The sequence below is a fragment of the Equus asinus genome, chromosome X (assembly GCF_041296235.1).
Source record: "Equus asinus isolate D_3611 breed Donkey chromosome X, EquAss-T2T_v2, whole genome shotgun sequence".
Classification (NCBI taxonomy): Eukaryota; Metazoa; Chordata; class Mammalia; order Perissodactyla; family Equidae; genus Equus; species Equus asinus.
In genome coordinates, this window is record NC_091820.1 from 104672434 (window position 1) to 104690791 (window position 18358).

Consider the following 18358-nt stretch of genomic DNA (forward strand, 5'->3'; position numbering starts at 1 on the left):
CCTTTCTCCAGGGGAGGTCATGCCTTAGATTGTACTTTAGAGTAAGTTAACCTGTTGCCTTTCTTTCTCAGGCTTTGACAGAGCACTGGGGAAAGATGGGGGATATGGGGACCATCAAATAAGGGCTTAGCCTACTTTCAAAGCTCAGATAGGACTGGCATTGTTAGCCCTCTGTGTGGAACCTCCCTTGTGCTCACATCTTTTTCAAAACAGTTATGAAGCTAAATGGAAATGAATATGAAAGTCCAGGATGTCTTGTTCAGTCAGCTAGCCATATGCTTTTCTGGGAGATATGCTTAACTCAGCAGCAGCAGCAGCATGTTCATGTTCATCAGCAAATATTTATATATAACCCATTATATACTAGGCACTGGGTTAGGTACTGATGGGGGAAGCATGGAAACAGTTGGGAATTACATTACGCCTCACATTTAAGAAACAGGCTAGTTACAGAGTCCAAACATTTACACAACTAAGGCTGACCAATAGTATATAGTAGTGCATGATTGGTGTCAAGTGAAGGGTAGAGCCAATGGCTACATAGTCTCAGAGGTGGGCAAGATCATCATGGAGCAGGGTAGTGGGGTAAGCCTTAGTTCAGATCAGTACATTCAATCACTCAGGCACTTAGCAGGGCTCTGGGGAAATGGAGCACAGAACAAATCAGTTTTGATGGGGATGGTGACATGGACTGAGGAGGGAACCTGTTCACACCTCTCTGCTTTGCTATTCATCCAAATCCTGTAGGCCTGTCCTTTCCAGAGAGGGCATCCATCCTCCACTGACCTACCCTGTCTCAGAACTCCTGTGCTGGGAATCTGAAAATTCTAAGACTTACTCAGACTGCCAGGGAAGCAGTACAGCCTAGTGGTTAAGAGGGTGGGTTTGGGAGCTAGGCTGCCTGGGTTTGAATCCTGGCTCTGACATTTATTGTGATCTTGGACAATTAACCATCCTGTGACTCGATTTTTCTTATTGGTACAATGGCGATGGTAACCAACAGTGTCTATTACTATTGCCTAATAAAGTTGCTGGGAGGATTAAATGAGGTAAGTCGTGTAAAATGCTTAGCAAAGTCTGATTGCATACTATTCATCCATAAAATAAATATTTATTTAGTGCCTGTGATATTGCAGCCACTTTCCCAGTGCTAGGATACAGCCGTGAAAAGAGAGACAAGGTCCCTTCTCTCTTGGCACTGTGTTAAATGCTGATGGGGAACGGGGAGATTCACGCCCTTTACTCAAGGAACTTTTAATCTAGTGTCTTGCTTTTTGCTCGTCAATTCCAACTCTTAATCCATGAGTTATCACTTAGCTTATTTTCATTCATTTTTGTTTTAGTAGGCACATATTAAAGCTACGAATTCCCTTTAAACCCAGCTTTGGTCAGATCCCATAAGATTTGATGTTGAGTATTTTCATTATCATTATTTTCTAAACACTTTGCAATTTTGATTCTGATTTGTACTGTTTCTACTTTTTAATGTACTGGGGTATTCCATGTTTGATGACTCTGTATTTTCTTTGTCCCTACTATGCTCCGAAGGAAGAGACACAGTGAAGAGGCCTGTCTGACTAGAGGGGTTTGGAAGGGACTAGGGGGAGACAGGACTGGAAAAGATCATTGATGAAGGGTATTGAGTACTAGGCTTCATGGATTGGTTTCTTTTCTATTGAGGAGACATTGTAATCATTGAAAGGGTGACAGGAATGACAAGATTGTTATACTATTTTGGGAAGAATAAGCCAGCATCATTGTTCAGGATGGCTTGAGAGAAAGAAAGAGGCTAGAGGCAGGGAGTCCCGTTAGACAATTTTCATGTTCGTCTAGGACAGTGGGTCTCAAACCTGAGGGGCATCAGAATCCCCTGGAGGGCTTGTTAAGACACAGCTTGCTGGGCCCCACCCCCAGAGTTTCTGATTCAGACAGTCTGTGGCGGCGCCTGAGAATTTACATTTGCTTTTCTAACAAGTTCTCCTGGTGATGCTAATGCTGCTGGTCCAGGAACCACACTTTGAGAATCACTCATCTAGGAGAGAGATGATGAGAACCAGAGACTGAGTCATGGGGGCTGGGCTAGAGAGGAAAGAAAGTATGTAAAAGATATTGGGAAGGCCGAAACCACATGGCTTGGGGATTGGACACAGAGGCAAGGGAGAGGAAAGACTCGAAGATGACTCCACAGTATTAAACCTAGGTGCCCTGGAGGACAGGAGTATCAAAGAGGCAAAATCCCGAACATCTAGGGGTGGAATGCAGTCACATGACAGGTACTGGAAAAATATGTGAGTCCCTGTATCTGTCTGCATCTGCATGGGGCACTCAAGTTTAAAAGCCTCCTGTCCTTCTTCAGGAGAGAGGCTGGTGAGAGGAAGGAAGCCTAGGTCTGTGTTTGGTCTCTCCTTTTCTAGAATGTAAGCTTTGAGTGCAGGAAGAAAATGACAGAGAGTGGGGGGCGGGGTAGTGAGGGTGGAAGGAGCTTGAATATTCTGGAAACAGAGAGCACAATTTTGGGTTGTTAAGTATTGAATGTATATTGGCAAATACCAATAAGGAAAAGGCAAATGAGTAAAACTCAGCGTGGGCCATGCAGGGTAGCTCTAGGATATCATCTGAGATTGCTGATGCTGTTTGTGAAAGCAGAGGGTCGCCATGATAGGGCTTCTCAACTCCAGCCTACCTATCTTCCCTAGTTCCCAGGCTTCAGACCCTAGTGCCCTGTTGTCCCTGGCTATTTGCCAGCCTATAGTGACTTCTCTTACCTGCTTCTCTCCACTGGGCCGCCTGTAGCTGAGCAGAAGCTCCACAGCACCCACTACTTCCTTGCGGATAGCGTAGAGCAATGCATCGCCTACATACACGCTGTGGTTCAGCAGGAGCTCCATGATCTCCAAGTTCTCGTTCTCAATGGCAATGAGCAGGGCACTCCGGCCCAGCGGATCCATGCAGTTGATGTTGACATTGTAGTAGATCTCGGCCTCCTGTAGTGCCTGCTTCACAGTGGCGTAGTCCCCCTTCTCCACAGCATTGAGGAAGGCCTTCTCCTCCGCAGAGAGCTCTGTCTCAGCCCTCACAATTTGCAAGGGGATGCGGTCTCTGTATGGTGAGTAGTTGACCTTTTTGTAGTACAGTTGGGCCATGGTTCATAGCAATTTAGAAACCTGAGTGAGGAGAGAGAGGGAGACCAAAGATATTCTTAGATACCTGAAGGTCTCAAGTGGCCAGTTATGGAGGAAGACTTGCTAAGAAGTTGGAAAACCCTAAACTGTTTTAATGCCACAATCTTTCTCCTCTTGCAAAGGGGTATAGCAGAAAGAAGCCAGGCTTTTGGATCAGAAAGACCTAGGTTCAAATCCTGGCTTTAGCAGCTCTGTGACCTTGGATAAGTTACTCAAGGCCACCATGCTTTAGTTTACGATTATTAAGTTTACCAATATTAATAACATTAATAGCAGTTATCATTTAGTGACTACTTACTGTGTACTAGGCCCTGTGCTAAAGAATAATTTCTATCTCATAAAGCTATTGTGAGAGTTAAATGAGATAATGCATTATCAAAGCAACTGACACAGGATAAACCTCCTGAGACGTGGCACAGGTTAGTTCCTTCCTTCCCTTATGCTGTCTAAAAATACTCCTGATAATACTTTTGGTTGGTGATGCAAAGTTGGAATTCATCTTTGCCAATTTCCTTTGGGCCCTGGGCCTATAGGCCTGTGGTAGTTTTCAGGATTACATTTGTAGCTGCCCCAGGTGCAGATCCTGGATTGAAATTCTGTTCTAGTGCTAACTGAAGCCCTGCTTCTTGCTGCCGCTCACTGGAGGAGTATTGGCTCCCATTGGCCAAAGCCATGCAAACCCTCTGCCCACTCATGACTTTTTCCTCCACCACTCCAAACCAAGGAGCTGACAGATCTGAGAATCTGATTCAATTCTGAGAATTGAATGGTCTGTTTTATATGCACCACATCTAAAGCCAGATTTTAATAGCATTGATTTTAAAGTAAAACCTATTATTGAGTTCCTAAAATGTGTTTAATTTTCTCTGGGAGACCAAGAAAAAAATACAGTCTTTGCCTTCAATTGCACAGAATGAATCACAGTAGAGAGCTCTTGCATCGTAGTTTACAGATCAAATGCATGCACATTCCTCACTGACTCCTTGTACTAGCCCTGTGAGATAGGAATAATTATCCTCCCTAGGGGAGAAGATGAGGCTCAGACTCATTAGGTGATTAACCTCCTTTCCCTCCAGGACGCTGTGGAAGCTGAGTTTTCACAGACCCTTTTAAGTGTCTTTCATTACCGAACTGTTTTGCCAGCAAAAGGAAATGGAAATGTGATAAAGGGCCTCTTGTCTCATCTCCTGGATGTAAGAGAAGATAGAGACATGAAGCTTCCACAAACATTTGCCTCACTCCTCCAGGTAATTACATCCCTGCTTTGGCAGAGGGAGAAGCATATATTATAACAAGTGGCATTTGCAATTCATGTGCTTGTGATCTTCTGGGAAGTTAGTATCTGAATGTGAGTGTTGCCTCTTGCCCTGAACAGGCCCAAATGACAAATTTCTCTCTGCACCCAAATCTCAGGAGAGCAGGGTGCTTTTTGGCTGTCTGGAGAAGCACTGATATTTGCCTGTGCTACTTTCAAGTAACTCAGCGTGGCTAAAGGAAAATGGCACTTAGAATAAGTGTTTGTCACTAAACAGCAAATGAATTTAAGAATACTAATTTTAGACTGCCTCCCTATCTCCATTACAAACAAAAAGGGAGGAGGAAGAAGAGAAAGTGCAATCTCCTAAAGAGACGCTCAACAACCCACTTCAGTTTATATCTATTTAATCAATACGAACACAGAGGAAGCCTTCAGTGTCCCCAGCACCTTGCCAGTCACTGTTGGACGATATGAAAGAACAGGTCCCTGTCTTCATCATGTCTTAACTGGACCATTCCACAGCCTTACAACTGATCATCCTGACTCCATTCTCTCCCCGTCCAGATCGTCTTCCATACTACCCCCAAGTTTCCTGTGAAACACAAATCTGATCCCATTTCACTCCTACTTGGTTAGTTTCCTGCTCCTCTTGTGATGAAATCAACACTTCTTTCTGAGCGCTACCAGGTCTAGGCTTGTGTTCACCTCTACAGCCTCATCTCTCTCACACTCATCCACTATTCTTTAGCCTCGTGGAGCTTCCTTTGACTCTTCCAACATGCCAAGCTTTTTCCCACCTCAAGACCTTTGATTATAGCTTGGAACTCTTCTCCAGCTCTTTTCATCTTTCAAGCCTCAACAAGCCGTTACCTCCTCAGAGCAATTCCTTCATATTCTTCTCTCCAATGTACTCTCTTCTCTTCCTTCTTAATGTTTATCACAGTTTGCAGTTACAAATTTATTTGTCTTACTTGGTGATTGGCTGTTTTGTCCAATTCGCTTTAAAGCTCAAGTGCAGGGATTGCATCTGTTCTGTTTTTCTAGCACCTGCACCTAGCCAAGCTCCTGGCACACTGTGGATGCTTGATATATATTTGATGAATGAATGAGTAAACCTTCCATGATATTTTCTCATCTCTCTCCATCCCACCCTAGGTTCTCATCTAGTCTGGTTCTACTCACCCTAAGTTGTCTAGCCATGTTCTCTGAGTTGTCTTTGCACATGGCTTCATTCAACTCTTTCCACTTAACAAACTCCTTCTCAGCTTCAGCACCTTGCTTATAGGTCCCCTTCTCTGTTAAGTCTTCCCCCAATACTGTCAGAAAGTTAGTTGATCTCCCTCTGAGTTCTCCACTGGTACTTGGATCACATTTCTTCAATGTCACCAGCTGCATATTTGCCTTCCTGTCATTAGGGTAGAAGTACCTTGATTCATGCCTTCCTAGCACTCACACAGGGTCTTGAACACGAGGGGTACTCAACAAATGGATATTTAATGAGCAAATATAATCTAGCTGAGGAAAGTCAGCATGGTTGGGGAATGAAGTGCTAAATTTTGTGGTACTGATTTGATGCTTTGGGATTTCAGAAAGAGCTCAGTGAGGGCTGGAGGTCTAAGAGAATGTTGCATGGAAGAGGCAGCTCTTAAGCCAGTCCTTGAGGATGAATTAAATGTGAAAATGTGAGGGTAGTCTAGGCACTACAGAGTGCAAGAACAAAAGTGGTGAGATTGATAATGGCATAGTTGGGAGACATTGGTAGAGGGTATATATTTCAGGCTATAATAGGATACAGGGATTAGAGGCAAGCTAAAGATCCAAGGCAGTAGCTCATAACCTCAGATTCCCCATAAGAAAAATGATCTTACTGCCCATTTGCCATTTAAGAGGCTACCATGGAAGAAAAGGCTGGATGTCTTTTTAGATGGTGTCACTGGTGGTGCTGGGCTAAGCGTTATTGCTACAGGAAGATCTGCGCCCACTTTAGTAAGGCACAGCTGTGAGGGAAACTGAAGACAAATGTATCCCAGGGAAAGGTGAGACTGAAGGGAACTAACTCAAGCAGTGTCTTCTTATGTGCCAGTAGCTGGCGCAATAAAGAAATTATTACATTTTTGAATCCTTAATATATCCCAGGGACTGTGCCAGGTAATGGAGCAGCACTATTACTACTACTGCTTCTAATAGTAATAATAATGAAGGCAACAAGCAGTCCCATTCATTGAACTCTCACTATGTGCCAGATGCGTGGGTTATAGTAGTGAAAGAGAGAGGACAGTAAAATCACGGTAATTTGCGCTTGAAGTAAATATAATTGGATGATATATAGCTGATTCAGAGTCTAGTTTTACTTTTTGTCTCTTCCATTTGAAATTAATCTGGTCTATTGCATTTCCAGTGGGCTGTGTCATGAGAAGCCTCAGAGTATTCCCCTGTAGAGAAAAATATCTCCTCCAGAGGTTTGCCTGAGATTATACTATTAGAAAGTCAGTCCTTTGCTGTAAGGCACTGTATCTCTAAAACTACAACTGGAAGGAACAATAAATCACATGGCTAACAGCTAGTGATGCCTTGATGTGGACTCCTGCATTATAAAAGTTGCTGTGGCCTTGGGAGTCAAGAGATGTGTGTCTAGAGGGACAGGAAAGATGTAATGGAGGCAAAAGAGAGGCCTGATGTCCAGTCTTGGAAATCTCTTTCATGTATCCATGCCCACCTCTATACTACACATTGAGAATGATGTAAAAGGGGTTCCCTGCATTGTCTACACGTAGGCTTATATAGATGTCTAATGCCTTGCCTAGTGCCCTGCCCTCTTCCAATCCTCACTTCTGGTGCCACTTGACTCTTTAGCCTCAATCTTGGTCCAGGCCTTTCTCCATATGCTTGCTATTAGTCCTACTCTGCCATTACTCTTGGAATAAGTAACTAATGATGGAGTTTCTGGCATCTCTTGAGGATGCATTATTGGGAAGGTTCCTTCCCATTACCCTTTACCTTTATACTTGACAGATTTCACTCACCTGCCATTAACCTAAGCCAAGAGATGGGATTGGCTTTCCCTTTATTATGCATTGGCCTTGAAGTGTATTCTTAACTGAACAAAACGAAACCAGCCAGCACTTCATGCCATTCTACAAGTGAACCCTACTCCCAATGTAGTCCCACAAGCATGAAAGATTAGGAATGGTCTAACAGGCTGCCTCAGGGGGCTTATTGTGTTCTCTCTTTTCTGTGCTCATAGCCAGAGGAGTTTGTCTAATGGTATCTGTGACATTTGTGGGCTTAAATGATGCGATTTAAAGAGCTAAATCAACGGGCTGGGCAGAAGGCCAGGGCACAAGGTGGTCTTGCCAAATCCCAGCCCAGATCACTGCCCAGTTCAGGACTTTGTTCGTGAGGAGGAAAGCCTGGTTTTCCACCTAACTAAAAAACAATAATGCCTTTGGAGGAACCTGGTATCTGTGCGTGGCTTGTGCTCTGTACCATGAAGATTAAGCTTGAATGGTGAAACCTTTGTGACCTCTCACCCGTATCCAAGCTTATCTGTCTACTTGTCCATCACTTCAGAGCCCTTTAGGGCAAGTAGATTTAATCTGATAAACTTGTATAATCTCAAGTGTGGATGGTGGATAATAAACACATTCAGTGTATATATACCAGGTGCTGTGATAAAAGCTGATGAGAAAGGCCTTGTGGCTTAAAGTCATACCTCTTCTAGGAAAAAAATTACATATTAACAGAAACCTTGAATGCCCAATCCAAAGAATGAATAAGGTGGAAATTTTATGTTCAAAAGCACAGGAGTGGGCTGGTCAGAGGAAGATTGTGTGTGTGTACACGCATGCATGCACATACACACATTTGGTGAGGTGTTGATTCTGAGAATATTTTGGGTCTTTGCAGAGTACCAGTTTGAGAACTTCCTAATTTTAATGTAGTAACACTAATCTTTCCCGGAAAGGTTTAGATCTTGAACCTCCTGCAAGCGACCTCACAGGTTACCTAGAATAATTCCTTGCCCAATGAAAACATCCCCTTGACAATATCCTCGTTAAGTGATTGTTCAGTTAACGAGCACCTCCACTGATGGGAAACTCACCGCTTTCTCACCTGTATGGTGAGTGCTGACTTTCAGCAAATGTTTCTCTATATTCAGCTGAAATCGCCTGCCTACAACTTCTATTCCATGGTCCTAGATCTGCTCTCTAAAGCAGCATTGGACAAAGTTCTCCTTTCTTCCACATGATAATGCTTCAAATGTTTGATTTCAGCTCTCATGTCTCTCTCCGTGCTGAGTCTCCCCTTCTCTAGAATTATGAGCATCCTAGTGGTCTGCTTCTAGTTACACTGTACTGTGTTGCTCTTAAAGTCTGATGCTCCGAAACTAACCCAGTGCTCTAGAACTAGATTACACTGTGGCTATTTTTTCTTTATTCATTCATTCAGTAATGCTTTGTTGAGGTCAAGATACCATAGCATCTTGTTTCAGAAGGCCCTTTAAACCAGCCTGCATAGTGATGTATTTGCAGTATTAGGTTTTTCATTTTTATAAATATTATCAATCCAATAATTTCATTAATTTATAAATAATAATAAATTAACATTAAGCACTAATCATGTGCCAGATACCGTGTGCTAAATACTTCACATACATTATTTAAATTATTCCTCACTTATAGGGAGTTAGCATTATTATCTCCTACCTCACAGATAAGGAACTGAGGCACAGAGAGGTTAAGTAAATTGCTTAAGTTCACATAGCTAGTAAGTGGTGGAAATGGGATTAGAACCAAGCTTCTGACTCCAGAGTCTACATTCTTTACTTCAGTGAAGGTAGATTCTTTTGTATGCTGAATAATGCCTATACTAGTGCTAGGAATAGTAGATATTTAGTGTTTCAATTCAATAAATACTTGTTATGCACCACTATTTGTCAGGCCTAGAGCACTTGGTAGTGGGGAATACAAATACACATACCTAAATAACATAGCCCTTGCCTTCAAGCAACTCTAAGTCTAGAGGGAGAGACGAAAATAAGTTAAATGTACTACGGTGTGATAAGGGTTCTAATATATAGCAGGGACACAACTCTATCTGGGGAGGTAATTGAAGAGAAAGTAATATTTGAGCTATGTCTTGAAGGGTTGGTAGGAGTTCGATAGACAGCAATTTAGAGATGGTTATTCTAGAAGATGGACTCAGTATGTACTCAGGTGTGAGTATATAAAACTCAATGGTATTTTAGGAGAACATTGGCTTGCCTTCTATTTTTCAAGCTTCTCAAGCATGTGACCACCTTGGGACCTTTGCCCATGTGGTTCACTGCCTATAATCCTCTTCCACTAGATCTTCACAGGTTCCTTCTTATCATGTAGTTTCAGCTCAAATATCATCTCCTCAGTAAGCCTTCCAAGACCACCTTTTCTAATGGAGCAAGATACTCATAAGTCATCCCACATCTCCTTACCCTGATTTGATTTTCATCAAGAAATTGTCACTCTTTGAAATGACCATATTTTTATTTTATTATCATATATTATTATTTTAACATCTAGCTCTCCCAACCAAAATGTAAACTCCATAATAGCAAGCACCTTATCTGTCATGTTTCCTACTCTATAACCAGAGCCTGGCACCTAGTAGGTTCTCAATAGATATGTATTGAATTACTATATGAAATAGTGGTGGGAGGACGGGGGAATGCTCTGTCACTAGAGCTCTGCTTTTGTTTGTATGTTTAACCTCCTCCCCTCCATGCAGACATGAGCTCAGGCAAGAGGTCCCTCCTTCACCTCAAGGAAAAAGTCTTAATTAGTCAAAGACTAGGTCAATATTGGAAATTTCATTTCTTTGGCCAGTGGCTGAACTAGATTTGAGCATTTGATGCAATTCTGAACAATGAGATAGGCTGGAGGGTTTCTGGGAAAGATTTCTTTGTTCTTAAAAAGAGATGTAAATAAAGAAATATTTCCCTTTTCGGCTCTGAATGTTGTCATTTCCATGTGACACCAAAGACTTTGGTAGCCATCTTGGGACTATGGGGAGAGCCAACCTGAAAAATGCAGCCTACATGCTGAGGATAGCATAAATTGGGTCCTTTATGATGTCTTTGAGCCATTGAATTAACCAATCTCGGAGCTGTTCAACCTCTAGACTTCTAGTTCTGTGAGATGAAAACTCCCTTTCTGTTAACCCACTTTTAGGGATGTTTTTCTGTTACAAGAAGCTGAAGGCATCCTAAGTGACAGCATTTTCTGGAAAATTACCAAAATTAAACCGCAAATAAAAGAAAACCTGAATGGATTAAAAATCATAGAGGAAATTAAATAGTTTGAAATATCTACCAATTAAAAGTAATTCAGCTCAAGGGGTTTCACAGCTGTATATAGAGCTTTAAAAAATATAGATGGTTATCTTGATATTAAAAATATTTCAAATTATAGAAAAAGAAAGAGAACCAGCCCTGATGGCCTAGCAGTTAAAGTTCTGTGCGCTCTGCTTCAGTGGTCTGGGTTTGGTTCCCAGGTGTGGAACCACATCACTCGTCTGTCAGTAGCCATGCTGTGGTGGTGGCTCATGTAGAAGAACCAGAAGAATTCACAACTATACACAACTATGTACTGAAGCTTTGGGGGGAAAAAAGGAAGGAAAAAGGAGGAAGATTGGCAATAAATGGTAGCTTAGGGCAAATCTTCCCCTGCAAAAAAAATATATTAAAAAAAAGAAAAGGAAAGAAAAGAAAAGAAAAAAGAAAAAGAAAGAACACTCCCCAATTAATTCTACAGCCTTAGCATAATCTTAATGCCAAATCCTGATAAACATACCCCAAAATGAAAACTGTAGACAAATTTCAACCATGAAAATAATTCCAAAAATTCTAAACAAAATATTAGCAAATTAAAATCAGTAGTGTATTTGAAGAATAACACATTATAGCAAAGTGGAATTTGTCCTAAGAATGCAAGCATGGTTTAATATGAGGAAATTTTCAATATAATTCAGTAATAAGTCAACAACTTGAAGGAAAGAAAACGTGATTCTGTCAATTGATGAAAAAAATTGATATAACTTACCACCTATTTCTTTAAAAGAAATCTAAGTAAAATTAGAACATAAGTAAACTACCTATACACAACAGGCTATTTACCTCAAATCAATAATAAATATCATAATAAATTGTAAAATACTGGACCCATTGCCATTAGAATCAAGAACAAGATAGGGATGCCAGAATCAGCACTATTATTCAATTTTAAGGTTCTGACTAATAAGAGAAGAACATGAAAATATTATAAATATTTAACAGAGGAGAAAAAATTACCATTATATGCAGATACTATAATTGTATAATAAAACACCCAAGAAACTTTACAAAAATCTTTTAGAAGTGACGAGAGACTTTGGTAAGGTGACAGAATGCAAGAAAAATATACAAATATCAATAGCTTTAAAAAAATTTTCAACAATAATCATCCATCATCACTCAGAACTTGAAATCTGGTGCATGAGAGTTACAGCATCTTAAGATATTCAGGAATAAACTTACCTAGAAAGGAACATGTGAAAGAAGTTATTGAAGGAGATAAAAGAAGACCAAAGATAATAGAAAAGCACACAATGTGGCTGAATAGAAAGACTCAACCTAGCAAAAATATAATTTACTGCCAAATTAATAAATAAATTACAAAAAGTATCCTATTTGAGTTTTATATGGAGCTGGACAAAAAATTAAAATTTAAGTGAAAGGATAAATGTCTAAAAATTGCCACAAAAAATTTGATTAGGAGAAAAAGGACATTATAAAGTATAGCAGAGTAGCGAAGTCCAAAAACCATCTCTCCACTAATGCAATGAATAACCTAGCAAAAACCACCAGATTCAACTTTTTCTGAACTTGGCAATCTAATATAAACTTACAACAAGTGGCGTAATGCTTAATGAAGAAAGAAGGTACTAAATTTTGGTAAGAGAGTTTTGTGGCATTTTTACTGAACTGCCTGCCATCCCCGACTCCTTAGCTTGGAGATAGCCATGGGGACAGTGGCCCACATTCCTAGTATGGCTTGCTGGTACCAGTGGAGGTAGCAATATAGATTTTGTTCTGAAAGAATTGTGATTGCATGTTTTTTTTTTTTTGAGGAAAATTAGCCCTGAGCTAACATCTGCTGCCAATCCTCCTCTTTTTTTGCTGAGGAAGACTGGCCCTGAGCTAACATCCATGCTCATCTTCCTCTACTTTATGTGTGGAATGCCTGCCACAGCATGGCTTGACAAGTGGTGTGTAGGTCAGCACCTGGCATCCAAACTGGCAAACCCTGGGCCACCGAAGCAGAACATGTGAACTTAACTGCCACTGTGCCACCAGGCTGGCTCCATGATTATATGTTTTGATTGGTCAATACATATGTATTGAATTGCTGCATGAAAAAGATGGATCAGTTCAGCGAATTGCCTTTGTTTTATCCCCACTGGAATTTTCTCAGAGTTGGAGGAGACTTCCCAGTGTTTGCCAAATGCTGAACAGCAGATTTGAGCAGGTAGAAGAAAGAATCAATGAAACTGATGATATATCAATTGAAATTATCCAGTCTGAGGAGCAGAAAGTAAAAAAGAGTAGAAATGAATAACACTTCAGAGGTATGTGAGACACTATCAAGTGTACAAATAGATGCATAATGGGAGTCCCAGAAGGAGAGGAGAAAGAGGAAGTGGCAGAAAGCACATTTGAGGAAAGAATGGTCAAAAACTTCCCAAATTTGATGAAATATATGAATCTATATATCCAGGAAGATCAAAAAAACTCCAAGAAGCCTAAATTCAAAGAGATTCCACATCAAGACACATTATAATCCAACTGTCAAAAGACAAAGAGGAAATCTTGAAAGCAGTGAGAGAAGTGACTTGTCACATACAAGGGATCTTCTATAAAATTAACAGCCAATTTCTCTTCAGAAGCCATGGAAGTCAGAAGGCAGTGGGGTGATATATTTAAAGTGTCAAAAGGAAAAAGAACACCTCTCAACCAAAATTCTATATCCTGCGAAACTATTCTTAAAAAATGAAGGTGAAATTAAGATGTTCTCAGATAAACAAAAGCTGAAGGAGTTTGTTGCCAGTAAACCTGCCCTACAAGAAATGCTAAAGGGATTCTTTCAGGCTAGATAGTAATTCAAAGCCATATGAATATATAAAGAACACTGGTAAAGATAACTACATAGCTAAATATAAAAGCCAATATTTATTGTACTTTTAGTTTGTAAGTCTTTTTTTCCTATATGATTTAAAAGATAAATGCATAGAACAAAAATTACAAATCTATGTTAATGGGCATATTATATATAAAGATGTAAGTTGTGACAATAACAGCATAAAGGCAGAAGGATGGAGCTGCATAGGAATAGAATTTTTTATACTATCGAAACTAATTTATTATTAATTCAAATAACTTGCTATAACTTGAAGATGTTAATTGTAATCCCCAGAGTAACCACTAAGAAAATAACTACAAACATATGTAGAATAGGAAACGAGAAGTAAATCAAAATGATACACTACAAAAAATCAATTAAATGTAAAAGAAGGTAGCAATGAAGGAATTAACAAAAAATAATAAGACATGTAGAAAACAAATAGCAAAATGGCAGAGGTAAGTTAAGCAATTACAGTTTGAAGGATTTGGATGAGGACAACAGGAGATAATGATGTCCCTTTTGGATATGTTGGTGTTTGAGGGTTTTTTTTGGACATCAGGAAGGAGAGTCAGCATGTGGAACTCAACATTGAGATCTGGTGGTATAGAATTGTAATTCATCAGCATACTTTTCAAAGTTCTCAACCCTGGCTGCACATTAGAATCACCTGAGGAGCTTTTAAAAAATACCCGCACATTGACATTTAAAAATAGCTCCCCGGGTGAATGTAACATGCAGCCAAGATTGAGTACCATCACTGTAAGTGTTAACTAAAGCTGTTGGAAGTGGATGTGATCATCAGGGAGAGTATAAATAGACCAGGGGAATGGAGAGGAAATTTCTACTTAGAGTGGAGGAGGGGCTAGATCTCCACTATCCAGTACAGTAGCTGCTAGCCACATGTGCCTATTTAAATTTAAATGAATTTAAAAATTCAGCTCTGCAGTTGTACCAGTCACATTTCAAGCCCTTCATAACCACAGGTGACTCATGGCTACCATATTGGACAGCACAGATATAGAACATTTTCATCATTACAGAAAGTTCTATTGGATAGTGCTAGATGACCCAAATGACTCTTCTACCTCTATAATGTCTATAATACAGAAGACTCATCCAAATTTAGGGAGGAAATGTACAGTATCTATGTTAAAATGTGGGTACTTTCATTTGCATAATACAATTTTATGTCTATGGACATGTTGTGTTTTTATTTTTGTAAGCTCTTCAACTCTTTATTCACTTTTATTTGATGTCCAGGGGAGTTATGTAGAACCGCTGGAGGCTGGATTAAATCAATGCTTTTCATCTTCACTAGAATGAAGACATGAGCGAAAAATATATATTTGTCTGCTTCAAGTCACTCAGCTGCATGAGGGTGTTTAAATCTGTTGCTCAACACTCATTATCACTTTGTCTGCATGATGTTCCTTGAAGTAGTCAAGGGAAAGGCAGAATTGGATGACACTGATTACAGCAAATAATAGGCAGTGTAATTGATTAAAAGTCTTGCATCTGATTATTTGTCTTAGGGCTGGCTTTCATCCCAGATCCCACAGGCCATGAGAAATGAGTGTCTGTCCCCTTTCTGTTTCCCCTTCACTTTGGAATCTAAAGTGGAAATGCTCACATAGGAGCTTATTGGCCAAACCCTCGTTAAATGGAGCAGAGGGACTTCTTTAAAAGTTTTTTTATGCTAACAATTAGGGAATCTGTGTGAAGGGTACACAGGACTGTTGTACTGTTCCTACAACTTTTCTATGTGTCTGAAATTATTTTAAAATAAAAATTACAAAATTTTTACTTAAATCAGCAAATCATGAATAATCATTTAAAAAAATCACACAATGTAGTTTGAAATAAATAATTCCATTCTTGTTTTTCCCCATGAATTTTTAAACGTGTTCATCCTGGATTGACATTTTTTTATCCAGTTTTCTTAATATTTTGCAAGAATTTCCCACACATCATTACCCATTATAACAGTCTTTGACTCTTCTGCCCTTCCCACCACCCATTTCCCTTGTGAGGAAGTGGCTCTGCTGGCTGAGATTAAGACAGTATGTTTTACACCATCATATGGTAAAATATCATGCTAAATGGCTACATAATATTTCATTGGGTCAGATCAGGTATACTGTAATGTACTTAACTAGTTTCCAGTCTGGGGATATGTATGATTTCTTCCATTTATCTTGACTGTTATAAATAAAGCTGTGATAGATATTTTTGTATATATTTGTATTTGTATATATTTGTGTATATATATATATTTGTATATAAAGATTTTTCTATATATTCAAAGTTATTTGCTTAGTATAGCTTCCCAGAACTCAAATTACTGGGTGAAAACCAAGCAGCATTATTAAATATACATACTGCTGAACTTCCTTCTAAACTGTTTTATTAATTTACCAGAAGTGGCTTTCTAAAGGGGAAAAATATCAGTAAGTCCAGGAAACAGAAATGGAGCTCAGTTTTCTCATGTATAATGTATAATTGATGATCCAAAGTCCCTTCCCTCTCATATATTTCGAAGAATCTCTGGTTCTGTAACAAATTGGTCACATGTCACGAATAAAGTACATTTAGGATGTTACAACAGATGTTACTTTCATCTTGGGAGGAAGAAAGATTGGGGAAACCTTCAAATAATGGCCTGGCGCTCTCCACAGTAACAGACATCAGGGGCTATATGAACATTTGTCCATTCCTCTGTTTCGGAGCAGGATTTTTATTAAATGGGTCCCAACTTTTACTTGCTAGTTTTTTTCTATTTCTAAAGAAGTGAGGAGATCAGTGCCTTGAGAATAGTGGGCACTAATTAAAATTGTAAGACCAAGATTAGCTAAAGTTATTGGGAGGTGTTTAGGAAAGATAGGTGGAAGAGGTAGAACCTGAGCTGGATCTTAAAAGCTAGGTACGATTTAGATAGGTAGATGTGGAAGTTGGGAGAACACTTCTCTTATATGTGGGGTGGGGATGGAAGCCAAGGATGGGAATTGGCACTGCCTTGAGTGTGGCAGTGTTTGAGAAGAGAAGGAAGTATGTAGGGGTAGGTAAGATGGGCCTGTTTTTTGGAGAATATTGAGCACCTGGTTGAGAAGCTAGGACTTGATCACATAGGCATCTGGGTATCACTCTGGCTTCTTAAACAGGATGCAATCAAGAAAGTTATATATTATAAGGTGACTCCTATGGCTGTGCAAATTGTAAATTAGAGTAGGAGGCAACGGGACTTTTGCCATAAGATAACGAAGTCCCATCTAGAATGCTGGTAGTCAGAATGGAGAAGAAGAGAAGAATTTTAAAGTTATTTCAAAGGAAGAAAAAACAGGGCTTGGTAATAGACTCTAGGGAATGACATATAGAGAGAACCTCAGTATGATATCCAAGTTTAAGCATGCATGACTAGAAGAGTGATCTTGCTGCTATCCATGTGATTGAGAAAGGCTCTTCACTAGGACACTGATATTTTCAGGGTAAACTGAGTTTCTGTCAAACAGATTCTATTTCTTCATGACTTCCATTTTACATCAAAGATGCTTATTTTGCCTTCTTTTTGGTCTTCATTTGGCAGTGGCTCTTAGCATTTTAACTTTGTTTCTCTGCCCCAGAGGGTTCTGCCAAGTAATGATCTTAAATGCTTAAATGCACTCAAGAAGTTCTGCTGAGTATTCTCTTATAATGCAATCTCCTTCAGTGTGACTTTTTGTGACTTTCTCATTTTGCATATTGGGATCTCTAAAACCAGGTCACCCTTGTTGTTACTGAGAGGGTTTTACTTTTGTATAGGATATATTTCCTGCAAAGATGGTTAGTTCTCCACCTTCCTGCCTGCCCCGACATTCAAGATTAGAACTTGAAATGTTACAATAGTACAGTTTCAAAAAAAGTTAAAAATTTGGCAGGGGCCTTACCTGGAAGTAATGGTACATACCTCTATGTGTAAATGGTGCAGTTTAAAGAATAGTGTCCTGGGAACAGGAGGCCTGGATTCTAGTCTCAGCTCTTCCACTAATTTGAAGTATGAACTCAAGCAAGTCACATTACCTCTTCTGAATGTCTGTTTCCTTTTCTGTGAAATGACAGGGATAGAAAAGGTGATTGCTAAGATCAATGTCAGCCCTAAAATCAACTATTTATTAAAACAGTAAATGTTTTCACAGTATTAGCAACATTTATGATACTTAGAGACCACTGGGTTAGATACAGCACCAAGTGTGGGACACATTTATCAGTTAGCCATGTGTTTACTCCCTAAAGACAGGCAAACGGGATGATTCAGGCTAAAAGAAATGAAGTTTGAGACTCAGTTACTAGTTTGGGCTGTTTTTACAGATGAAACAAACTAGATAATATAGAGTGAATCACGTTTCCCTTTGAGACTGGGGTCAGTCCAACGTTATATGCCTGTACTCCTAAGGTAGAATAGAACAGGACTCAAAGATGGGGTTGCACTGATTTTCTGAGGTCTGGGCCTACAGCCTCCTGAGTGTTGATTCCCAGAAATAGCAGTCATACTGCTCAGAGCTATCTTAACGAATCCTAGTGATTTCCATTATAAGGGGAACCAGCCCAAGATCTTTCCTCTAATAGAGACTCCAAGGAATATGTTCTCAGAAGAGAGGGTTTTTCTCCATTGTGCCCCTTCCAAGAATTAAGACTATTGCCAGAGATCTCTATTGTCTATTGATGATCCCCTACGGCTCTGTCACCCACAA

General features: G+C 39.7%; 1 protein-coding gene across 1 annotated transcript in view; it reads right to left on the minus strand.

Annotated features, from left to right (window-relative positions):
• Positions 1–18358, minus strand: part of TRPC5 (transient receptor potential cation channel subfamily C member 5) — a 271349-nt gene that overhangs the window by 141095 nt on the left and 111896 nt on the right. The window contains exons 2-3 of the mRNA XM_070503016.1: positions 17575–17712; positions 2766–3164 (exon numbers count right to left, since the gene is read on the minus strand). Coding sequence (XP_070359117.1) covers positions 2766–3143 — 378 coding nt within the window. The 5' untranslated portion in view covers positions 3144–3164; positions 17575–17712. The remainder of the gene's footprint in view (positions 1–2765; positions 3165–17574; positions 17713–18358) is intronic.